Below are 11,981 nucleotides of genomic sequence, written 5' to 3'. Positions count from 1 at the left end.
CCAATAAATTGAATTTTAAAAAGCAAAAAATAATAAAAATAGAGAGTCTCGATTAGAAAAGGAGGCAAGAAGGGCTTTGAAGGGGAGCCTAAGGAGCTTGGGCTTTAGCTGCTCAATGGACACAGCCAGATATTATTCCAAAGATATTAAAGAGCAGCAACGCCTCCTGCAGTATTTTTTTATTTTTTGTTAATCCTCACCAGAGGATATTTTTCCATTGATTTTAGATAGAGTGGGAGGGAGGGAAAGAGAGATTGAGCGAGGGAGACATAGATGTGAGACACAGATTGGTTGCCTCCTGCACCCGCCACCAGGCCAGGAATCGAACTTGCAACCCAGCTAAGTGCCCTTGGCAGGAATCCAACCCGAAACCCTAGGGTTCGCGGGCTCTAACCACTGTGCCACGCGGGCCAGCGCGCTGCGGTATTTTCTGTGGAGGTGTGGCCGTCCCGCTCCAGTTTCTGATCAGCCGGAGGAGGTGGCCTGGACGCTTGACGGACGTGACGGGTGCTATCCTTGGTGGTGTTCCGGCTCCCAGATCTCGGCGCTGCTCATTCCAGGTCTCGCAGCAAGGGCGGCCTCGCTGAGCCCTCGGCCAGGATGCTCGCGCAGGGCGGGGCCCAGACGAGGTCCCGGCCGGGAGGCGGGTTTGAAGCGAAGGAGGCTGGGCCTCGGGGGAGGAATCGCGCCGCGCAGTTTGACCCGGGCGGCGTTCCGTAGCGATGCGGCTCCGGCGGCAGGAATATGGCGGCTGTGGCGGGCCGGTATCGGAGTAAGTTTCCTAGACACCGGCCTGTCCTCGTGCGAGCGGCCTCGGGCCCTCGACCCTCCTCTGTTCCCGTCCCGAGTTGCAGGCACAGCCCCTGGGGCCTTCCCTGTACCGTGTTGCCCCGGAGCCGGTCCCGAGGGTTGAGAGCTCTGGTGGCCGCGGCCCAGGCTGGTAGGGAAAGTGGGTGACGAGCGGGCCCGCGAGACCCGGGCCCAGAGCCCTGGCTCCGCCCCGCGGGGTGAGGACGTCTGCCGCGAGAGGTGAGGGTGGAAGGCGGTCTCCCCCAGCCTCCCCCCACGCCTCCGCCCCCTCGTTCAGCTGGGCTCCCAGGTGTGGTCGCCTTCTCCCAAAGTAGAGGGCCGCTTGAGAACCGCCAGGCTCCTCCGACCTCACGTCTCGCTAGAAGGAATGCAAGGAGAATTGCTGTTGCTGCCCTATTGCTGAGGGGTGCAATCAGTATTCGAGGCTCCACTCTCCTTTTATGAAAAGAGTTGTATGAATTCATAGAACCGCAGCACAGGCTGCTCATTATGTTCGTTAAGCTTTTGACACTTCCCTTAACCTAGGTAGAACTGTAATAGTTTCTGAATTGAAGGATGACACAAGTGATAGGTGTGTCTTGGACTCACTAGTGAGCCATTGCCTGAGGGTAGGATTTGGAAGAGAATTTACTGATTTACAGGAATTTGAATGAATTAAGTGAAGGTTGGAGTAAGGCCGAGAAACAATCCAGAAATTCATGGAATCTCTTAGCTCTACTACTAGTTGTGAGATATTAGGCGTCTTGTTTATTTTCTTTTGTGTATTAAGTGGTCCATAACTAATTGGCATTGTTATTAAATATAGTTATTTATGCATTAGCCTTTGTTTCTTTAACAATATCTGCTTGGTTCCAGACTTTGTGCAAGACATTGGGCATAAAGTACTGACAAATTTTCAGAGACTTTGTGATCTAGTGGGGAATGCAGACAATTGATGATCAGTATTTCCTATTTTAGAGGACGTATAGGGATCATACACATGCGTCAGGGGTAATCTTCCAAGAAAATTATTTAAGCTGAGACATGAAGACTAGGAGTAACCAGGTGCGAGGACTGCCCTGGGGCTAGGAGGAGGGAAGGGAGTGCATCTGGAGAGGTAATAGCATTGAAAAAATGGAAAGCCATATAAGGTATTTTAAGGAGTTTAGACTTTATTACTAAGGGTGATGGGAAGCCATTGGAGGGTTTTACATAGCAGAGTGATGTGACAAATTTTGGTTTTAAAAAGGACACATCATGGAGAGAAGGGCGAGTGGATACAGGTCAAATATGAGATGACGGTGACCAAAATTGGGACTGTGACCTTGGAAAGTAGAAACATTTAAGAGGTGTGCAGGAAGAAGAGTGGTCAGTACTGGGTAAGGATTAAATATAGGAGGTGAAGGAGAGAGGAAGCTCTGCGTAGTATAAAACAGACTCTGGACTGTAAGTTTTACCATGTGCTCCATTTTTTTTTATCTGCCTCTCAAGTAATTCTCCAGTGATGGATGGCCAATTGGAAAGGATTGTAATGCTTTGTTATTTACTCTCTGATTGAGGCTAATTGTCGTTTGAAGAATATCAGATTAGGGAAAAGACTTTTGTAAATTAGCCACTTAAAAGTAATATTCTGCCATGTTGATTTTAATCCAAAATAGTGGCAACATATATTCCATTGAATGGATGTGCTATACTTTATTTACCTGTTTACATTTTTTTTGAGATTTTTATTTCTGTTAACAATGCAGAACCAAGCTAATGCATTTATGTCTATCAGGTAGATTAATATGTGTATGCTTAGGGGGAGATAATAATTGAAGACATGGAAATAGATGAGATTGCTCGTAGAAAATATGTAGTAGGAGGAAAGTCTAGGCTTGGGATTGAATGTCTGAAGGTAGGATTAAGAAGAGACTGAGAAGCAGAGATCAATTAAGTAAGGAAGAAAATCTAGAGACTGGTCTTTGGAAGCTAAAGGAAGGACAGGTTTCAGAAGGTGAGAGAAGTCAATAGAGTCAAAGGTTGTTCAAAGAATGTGGAGCATAATGAGTGAAAAGTACCCATTAAGAAGCATTAAAACCTGTAGAGAATTTTTGTGAGTTTATTTGAACCAAACTGTCGGCAATTGCCGGGAAGCAAATCTCAACAGATTGAGAAAATGGCAGTCTTGCATCTTATTTTATCCACTAGAGGCCCGGTGAACGAAATTCATGCACGGGGGCAGGGGGTGTCCCTCAGCCCAACCTGCACCCTCTCCAATCTGGGATCCCTAGAGGGATGTCCGACTGCCCTTTTAGGCCCGATTCAGGTAGGATCGGGCCTAAAAGGGCAGTCGGACATCCCTCTCACAATCCAGGACTGCTGGCTCCCAACTGCTCGCCTGCCTGCCTTCCTGATTGCCACTAACTGCTTCTCCCTGCCAGCCTGATCACCCCCTATCCACTCCCCTGCCAGCCTTATTGATGCCTAACTGCTCCCCTGCCAGCCTGTTTGCCCCTAACTGCCTTCCCCTGCAGGCCTGGTCACCCCTAACTGCCCTCCCCTGCAGGCTTGATCGCCCCCAACTGCCCTCCCTTGCAGGCCTGGGCCCTCCCAACTGCCCTCCCCTGCTGGCCTGATCTCCCACAACTGCCCTGCCCTCCCTTGCAGGCCTGGTTCCTCCCAACTGCCCTCCCCTGCTGGCCATCTTGTGGTGGCCATCTTGTGTCCACATGGGGGCAGGATCTTTGGCCACATGGGGGAAGCCATCTTGTGTGTTGGAGTGGTGGTCAATCTGCGTATTACTCTTTTATTAGATAGGATAGAGGCCTGGTGCACGGGTGGGGGCCAGCTGGTTTGCCCTGAAGGGTGTCCCGGATCAGGGTGGGGGTTCTCTTGGGATGTGGGGCGGCCTGGGCGAGGGGCCTGTGGTGGTTTGCAGGCCGGCCACGCTCCCCAGCGACCCAAGCAGAGGCCCTGGGATCTGGGATTTATTTATCTTCTACAATTGAAACTTTGTAGCCTGGAGCGGAGCCAAGCCTTCTGCTCGCTCCATGGTGGCAGCCATTTCTGTTGGGATTTATGTATCTTCTATAATTGAAACTTTGTAGCCTTAAGCGGAGGCCAAAGCAGGCCAGGGCTGCAGAAACTTGGCTTCCTCCATCGAAACTTGGCTTCCTCCATCGCCGCAGGCAACCCTAGCCTCCTGCTTTCTCCAGCTCCGTGGCTGCTGCCATTTCTGTTGGGATTTATTTATCTTCTATAATTGAAACTTTGTAGCATTGAGTGGAGGCCTGGGCCGGCAAGGGCAGGCGGAAAGCTTGGCTTCCTCCATTGCCAGGGAAACCGAAGCCTCCCTCCTGCTCTCTGTGGCTGCAGCCATCTTGGTTGGGTTTATTTGCATATCCCCTCCTGATTGGCCTGTGGGCGTGGCTTGTGGGTGTGGCTTGTTGGTATAGCAGAGGTACGGTCAATTTGCATATTACTCTTTTATTAGATAGATTAGATAGGATTACAATCAAAAGAGAAGACATAAGTGGGTTACATGAAATCCATTGGTGTTAGATTAGGGAAGGAAGAGAAAGCAAAGTGGTGAAACCTCGGATTGGATAAAAAATAAAATGATAGACACATATTTCTTTTGCATACGAGTACAGGATAGTTAACAGTCAACAATTAACTATCTATATTTTACCAGTTTATCAGCAATGCTGTCTATATTTTATCAGTTTCTCATACTTAAATAAAAGATAAAACCAAAATTTACTAATGGAAGATATTTTCTGTAGATGTGTATAGAATCTTAAGAAATTATTGAGTGAAAATATAATTGAGGAAAATTAGTTACAACTTATTTAATTTAATCAAATTAGCTGTAAAAAATCTACTTGTTAAACATATACAAGTAAAATCCTAAATAATAAAAACCTAATATGCTAATTGTCCGGTCGACCAGTTGGCTGTTCAACCAATCAAAGTGTAATCTATATATATAAAAGCCTAAGCGACCGGACGACTGGATGACCGGCCAGTAGCTATGACATGCACTGACCACCAGGGGGCAGACACTCAATGCAAGAGCTGCCCCCTGGTGGTCAGTGCACTCCCATAGCAGGAGCTCCCCTCAGCTGACAGACAGGTGCCAGATTCCAGGCTGCAGCTGCACAAGCCTCTCCCATGGACACTCCCCCTGCCGGCCTGAGTGGCAGCAGTGGCAGGCGCAGTAGGGCCAGGATGAACGGGAGCGGTGCAGAGCCTAGCTTGGGTGCCCAGCCTGGGCTCAGGCTCCTCCCCAGCCTCCTGCCACTTCCTGCACTACTTTGTGCTGTGAAGGATCCACACAGACAGCAGGCTGGAGCTTGACGAGCTGATGGGTAAGGCCAGGTTGCGGTGGCGTGGAGGTCCACTGATCCCTGCAGGCAATGCTGAGGGACCCCACTGGTGCACAAATCCGTGCACCGGGCCACTAGTATGCTAATGATATGCTAAGCCACTCAGCCGCTCGCTATGCTGTGCACTGACCACCAGGGGGCAGACAGTTGACCAGTCAACCAGTCACTATGACGTGCACTGACCACCAAGGGGCAGATGCTTCGACCGGTAGGTTAGCTTGCTGCTGGGGTCTGGCCGATTGGGACTGAGTAAAACGCGCCGGACATGCCCTGCAGCCCTCCCGCGGTCCCTGTCCAGCTGGCCAACCTCCAGCATCCCTCCTCGGCACCAGTGGGGTCCTCATCATGCACCAGTGGGGTCCCTTGGCCTGGCCTGTGCCCTCTCGCAATCTGGGACCCCTCGAGGGATGTTGGAGAGCCAGTTTCAGCCCGATCCTACAGGCCAGACCAAGGATCCCACTAGTGCATGAATTCGTGCACTAGGCCTCTAGTTTGTAATAATACTCCCAGACACCTTAGGGTGCTCACTCAGTGACATTCTTCTCCAGTCAAATGGATAATTAAGGGTTCATTCCAGGTTATCTCATGTTTCTGTTGGGTCTGTTTTTAGTGTCCTGCTTTTAAGAAGGAAAGTATAAAAAAGTCCTGGCTGGTGTGACGCAGCTGGGTGTTGTCCCATGTACTGAGGGGTTGCTGGTTCGGCTGGATCCCCATTGTGGGGCATATGAGAGGCAGCCGACCCATGTTTTGCTCTGACATAGATGTTTCTCTCTCCCTTTCCCTTCCTCTCTCTCCAAAAGAAAAGAAAGAGACTATAAATAAGCTGATCACAAACTAGTTACTTTTTGAGTTTTAATCTGGTTGAGTTCTCTCTGGATATTGAATAGTATACTAGAAAAATTGAAGAATTCCTTAGTTAAACCATTTTGTGACCACTGTCAAGTTTTTAAGTGCAACTTGTGTGGCACTTAAAATTGAAATAATTATCTGGTCTGTTAACAAATAATCATTATTTGTTACTTTTTTTACTTTATTGATTAAGGTATTACATATGTGTCCTTATCCGCCCATTGTCCTCCCACCCCCCATGATAATTTTTTTTTAAGTAAAATTAATTTCTTAATTTACTCTACAATAAATATAACATTCCAACTTTTCAATTTCGACTAGAAAGGTCAGGAATTGGTTTGCTACAGAGATAATACTTAGATTTGGAAAGTAGGTTTGATAATCATAGTAATTTAGTAGAGGTAAAAGTACAAGGAAAATTATGGGTCAATGTTTGGGACTGAATAACTTTAATAGTTAAACTTCTAGAAAGTTTATTAGTTAAACAATGTAAAGATTAAGATTTTATAACATTTTAGAACTGCCTTGTAAAAATATGTAGAAGGTTTTAGACAGGTAGTAATGACTGCTATTATTGGATACTGGTACTTTCCAAATTAGAGGTAATGATGAAGTCCCTCATCCTATTTAAGATCTGAGTAGCTTTGCATTGTGCCAAACCCATCTGCTACAATCTAAGCTAAGCTGAACATTTTACATTTGCATGTTGTTGAAAAAAAGAGATATTGGATAAGAATTAACTAGGCAAATTTCTCACCACTTCTGAAAAAAACAGTTTCATTGATATTCATTTAGTCATACAATCCTAGTATATGATGAGTGGACAGCACAGCCTTTTTGGTTTGGATAAACTGCTGAATTTTTAAGCCAGAGACAGTTACCATTAAGATACTTGCAAGTCACGTTTTAAACTGGGTTTCAGAATAAACTTTATTTCTCACTTATTCATTATTTTTAATGAAGCTACATGTGAAAGATAAATTATACAAAATTAATGTTGAAATATTTTTTCTTCTTTTTAGATCACTAAACAAAAATTCGACCAGAGAAAATGCTGAAATCGGAGTTACAGATGCATGGGATTTGCTGAATGAAATATAAGCAGTTAATTTTTGTAACGTGGGCGAAAGCCAAAATTGCCAAATTACATGTGTAAATCACTGCGTTATTGCTTTAGTCATTGTCTCTATTTAGCAATGACAAGACTGGAAGAAGTAAACAGAGAAGTGAACATGCATTCTTCAGTGCGTTATCTTGGCTATTTAGCCAGAATCAATTTACTGGTTGCTATATGTTTAGGTCTTTATGTAAGATGGGAAAAAACAGCAAATGCCTTACTTTTGGTAATTTTTATTCTTGGTCTTTTTGTTCTTGGAATTGCCAGCATCCTCTATTATTATTTTTCAATGGAAGCAGCAAGTTTAAGTCTCTCTAATCTTTGGTTTGGATTCTTGCTTGGCCTCCTATGCTTTCTTGATAATTCATCCTTTAAAAATGATGTGAAAGAAGAATCAACCAAATATTTGCTTCTAACTTCTATAATATTAAGGATATTATGTGCTTTGGTGGAGAGAATTTCTGGTTATGTCCATCATCGGCCCACTTTACTAACCACAGTTGAATTTCTGGAACTTGTTGGATTTGCCATTGCCAGCACAACTATGTTGGTGGAAAAGTCTCTCAGTGTCATTTTACTGGTTGTAGCTTTGGCCATGCTGATTATTGACCTAAGAATGAAATCTTTTCTAGCTATTTTAAACTTAGTTATTTTTGTAGTCTTACTATTTTTCTCCTCATTGGAAACTCCCCAAAATCCAGTTGCTTTTGCATGTTTTTTTATATGCCTGATAACTGATCCTTTCCTTGACATTTATTTTAGTGGACTTTCAGTGACTGAGAGGTGGAAACTCTTTTTGTACCGTGGAAGAATTTGCAGAAGACTTTCAGTTCTTTTCACTGGAATGATTGAACTTACATTTTTTATTCTTTCAGCATTTAAACTTAGAGACACTCATCTCTGGTATTTTGTAATACCAGGTTTTTCCATTTTTGGAATTTTCTGGATGATTTGTCATATTATATTTCTTTTAACTCTTTGGGGATTTCATACCAAATTAAATGACTGCCATAAAGTGTATTTTACCCACAGAGTAGATAACAACAGCCTTGATAGAATCATGGCATCCAAAGGAATGCGCCATTTTTGCTTAATTTCAGAGCAGTTAGTTTTTTTTAGTCTTCTTGCAACAGCTGTTTTGGGAGCAGTTTCCTGGCAGGTAAGCTTATACTTTGTTTATTATGTCAGTGCCTGTGATGTGTGATTAAATGTTTGCTTCAAGTGTTGAATTATTAGAATTGAAAGGTCAAGTTCCTGATTTCAAAAGGAGATTCTTTTTTATGGCACTTACTCAATTTTGTTCATGGAATTGAAGTACTGAATGAACATTGATAGGACAATTTAGTTTGATCTCTAGCAAAGAGCACCAAAATGTTAGGCATACTCAACATGTGACATGCCTCTCACCTTTGCTTGTTCATTAATGAATGAAGTATTCATAGATTAAAGATTCTTAGAATATTAACATTTGAAAGGTGTTTAGAGATTGTACCTTAATTCTTTCATTAAAAATATATATTTATTTATTTATTATTGATTTCAGAGAGGAAGGGAGAGGGAGAGAGAGATAGAAATATCAATGATGAAACAGAATCATTGATCGGCTGCCTCCTGCACACCCCATATGGGGGATCAAGCCCAAAACCAGGGCATGTGCCCTGACCGGGAATCAACTGTTACTTCCTGGTTCATAGATAGACACTCAATCACTGAGCCACACTGGTCTGACAGTTCTTTCTTTTTTATACATGAGGAAACTGAAAGCCAGAGGACTTTTATCCAGAATCACTGGTAATAGCCAGAACCAGTTTACCTAGCTTCTATATAGTCTACTGGTCTCCTCACTACAGCACATTTCTTTTACATAGCCATTTATCTACAGATTTTATATGAAAGGTGGTGTAATGACATACCAGGTACTTAAATACAGATTAAAGGCTCTCCTAAGAAAGAAAAAAAAAACACACGTTTTACAATACATTTGCTGTTGCCCTAGCCGGTTTGGCTCAGTGGATAGAGCGTTGGCCTGGGAACAGGTTCGATTCCAGTCAAGGGCACAAGCCAGGGTTGTTGGCTCCATCCCCAGTAGGGGGCCTGCAGGAGGCACCCGATCCATGATTCTGTCTCATCGATGTTTCTATCTCACTCTTCCTCTCCCTCTCTCCCTCTCCCTTGCTCTCTGAAATCAATAAAAAGATATATGTTTAAAAAAACAACAACACACACACAATAGATTTGCTGTTCACAGAATGTTACTAAAGACATTTAAACTGTGGTCGGAGTTTATATCTACAGTATTAACAAATCCAGTCTTCAATTCATGGAACATTTGTTGAGTGAGCTATATGTCATGTACTATACTGTGTTGACCTCAAGATGACTAATAAATGCCTCTGTTCTTAAAGAAGATACAGTCTCTAATAGGATGGGGAATAGACAGGCATGTAAACAAACAATTATTACAGTGACAAATGCTATAATTTGAGTACATCAGGTTGGGATGTAGGGCATAAAGGAAGGTCAACTCTGCTTTGCACTAGTTAGTTGCTGCAGAATAATTTCTAGATCTGAGTATTTGAAGGGAGATGTGGAGATTTATCTGGGTATGGTGCTTTTTAGTCAATGTATGCTAGAAAAGGGAGCCTGTGTGGGAGTCAACCAAATGATGTAAACATTGTGGGTGTTGCCCCTATTATATCTTCCTCACTTTACTTGCCAAATGCTAGGTACTATCATGATGATGATAGTGCTAGGGACTATCACGTGATGATGGTGGTAGTGGTAGTTATGATGGAGGATAATGTTTGTTATTTTCAGTTTTTCTAAATAATTGGTTTGTAGTTTAATACTATTTGGTCAAAAAAGATGCTTTAAAATAACTTTTTCCCATTACAGTTGACTTACAATATTGTATTAGTTTCAGTTGTACAACATAGTGATTAGACATATAATTTATGAAGTAATTAACCCAATAAATCTGACACCATATAGTTATTATAGTATTATTGACTATATTTCCTATGCTGTACTTTACATCCCCTTGACTGTTCTGTATCTACCAATTTCTACTTCTTAATTCCTTCACATTTTTTACCTAGTCCCCTAACCCCCTGCTCCTTCTTACAACCATCAGTTTAGCCTGTGTATCTGTAAGTTTGTTTCTATTCTGCTTGTTCATTTATTTTGTTTATATAGATTCCACATATAAATAAAATAATCTAGCATTTGTTTTCTCTGTTTGACATATTTCACTTAGTATAATATTTTTAGGTCTATCCATGTTGTTGCAGAGGACAGAATTTCGTTCTTATTTATGTGTCATATTCCATTGTATGTGTGCACCACTTCTTTATCCATTCATCTAATGATGGACACTTAGGTTGCTTCCATATCATTGCTATCCTATCTAATAAAAGAGTAATATGCAAATTAACTGTACCTCCGCTACACCATGCCACGCCCACCAGCCAATCAGGAGCAAGTATGCAAATTAACGCAACCAAGATGGCTGCAGTCACGGAGAGAGCAAGAGGCTTGGGTTTCCCTGGTAACAGAGGAACCCAAGCTTTCCGCACACCCTGGCGGGCCCAGGCCTCCACTCCAGGCTACAAAGTTTCAATTATAGAAGATAAATAAATCCCAACAAAAATGGCTGCCGCCACAGAGCGAGCAGGAGTCTTGGCTCTGCTGAAGGCTACAAAGTTTCAATTATAGAAGATAGATAAATCCCAGATACCAGGGCCTCTGCTTGGGTCGTCAGGGGGCGTGGCCAGCCTGCAAACCACCACAGGCCCCTTGCCCAGGCTTCCCCACGCCCTAAGGGAACCCCCACCCTGATCCGGGACACCCTTCAGGGCAAACCAGCTGGCCCCCACCCATGCACCAGGCCTCTATCCTGTCTAATAATCCTATCTAATAGAAGAATAATATGCAAATTGACCATCACTCCAACACAAGATGGCTGCCCCCATGTGGACACAAGATGGCCACCACAAGATGGCCAGCAGGGGAAGGCAGTTGGGAGGGACCAGGCCTGCAAAAGAGGGCAGTTGGGGGCAATCAAGCCTGCAGGGGAGGGTAGTTAGGGGTGACCAGGCCGGCAGAGGAGGGAAGTTGGGGGCGACCGGGCCTGCAGGGAATGGCACTTGGGGGGGGGGGGGGACCCAGTCCTGCAGGGGAGAGCAGTTGGGGGGTACCAGGCCTGCAGGGGAGGGCAGTTAGGGGTGACCAGGCCTGCAGGTGCGGGCAGTTAGGGGTGACCAGGCCTGCAGGGGAGGGCAGTTACGGGTGACCAGGCTGGCAGGGGAGTGATTAGGGGGTGATCAGGCTGCAGGCAGAAGCGGTTAGGGGTAATCAGGACGGCAGGTAGGCGAGCAGTTGGGAGCCAGCAGTCCTGGATTGTGAGAGGGATGTCCGACTGCCCGTGTAGGCCCAGTTCTACCGGATTGGAGAGGGTGCAGGCTGGGCTGAGGGACATACCCCCCCGTGCATGAATTTTGTGTACCGGGCCTCTAGTTGTAAATAATGCTGCAGTGAACATATGGGTACATATGACTTTTCAATTTATTGTCTTGGGTTTCTTCAGATAAATACTAGAATTGAAATTGCTGTGTCATTCTTTCTCTCTTGTTATAGCCTGTGTTTTGGTCTGATATAAGTATGCTTTTTTGTTTCAATTTCCATGAAATATTTTTTCCATTTCTTTACTTTCAGTCTGTGTTTGTTTTCTGATCTGAAGTAAGTCTCTTGTAGATAGCATATATAAAGGTCTTGTTTTGTTATTTGTTCAGCTACTGTATATCTTTTGGTTGGAGCATTTAATCCTTTTGTTCATTGCCGTGTACACCCCTCTTGTC

At 44.2% G+C, this 11,981-nt stretch overlaps 1 protein-coding gene across 4 annotated transcripts in view; it reads left to right on the top strand.

Moving 5' to 3' along the window:
* The first annotated feature begins 537 nt into the window (after positions 1 to 537).
* Positions 538 to 11,981, top strand: part of TMEM168 (transmembrane protein 168) — a 28,683-nt gene continuing 17,239 nt past the window's right edge. Inside the window, exons 1-3 of one of the 4 annotated variants that reach the window (XM_080666143.1) lie at positions 709 to 772; positions 7,031 to 7,242; positions 7,888 to 8,284. In XM_080666143.1, coding sequence (XP_080522269.1) covers positions 7,157 to 7,242; positions 7,888 to 8,284 — 483 coding nt within the window. In that variant the 5' untranslated portion in view covers positions 709 to 772; positions 7,031 to 7,156. Of the gene's footprint in view, positions 1,030 to 7,030; positions 8,285 to 11,981 lie in introns of all 4 variants that reach the window. The other 3 variants (XM_080666142.1, XM_080666140.1, XM_080666141.1) reach the window with 3 other exon arrangements.

This window comes from Plecotus auritus, assembly GCF_963455305.1.
Source record: "Plecotus auritus genome assembly, chromosome: 4".
Lineage (NCBI taxonomy): Eukaryota > Metazoa > Chordata > Mammalia > Chiroptera > Vespertilionidae > Plecotus > Plecotus auritus.
Note: the sequence above shows the minus strand (reverse complement) of the source record. Positions and strands in the feature narration are given on the sequence as shown.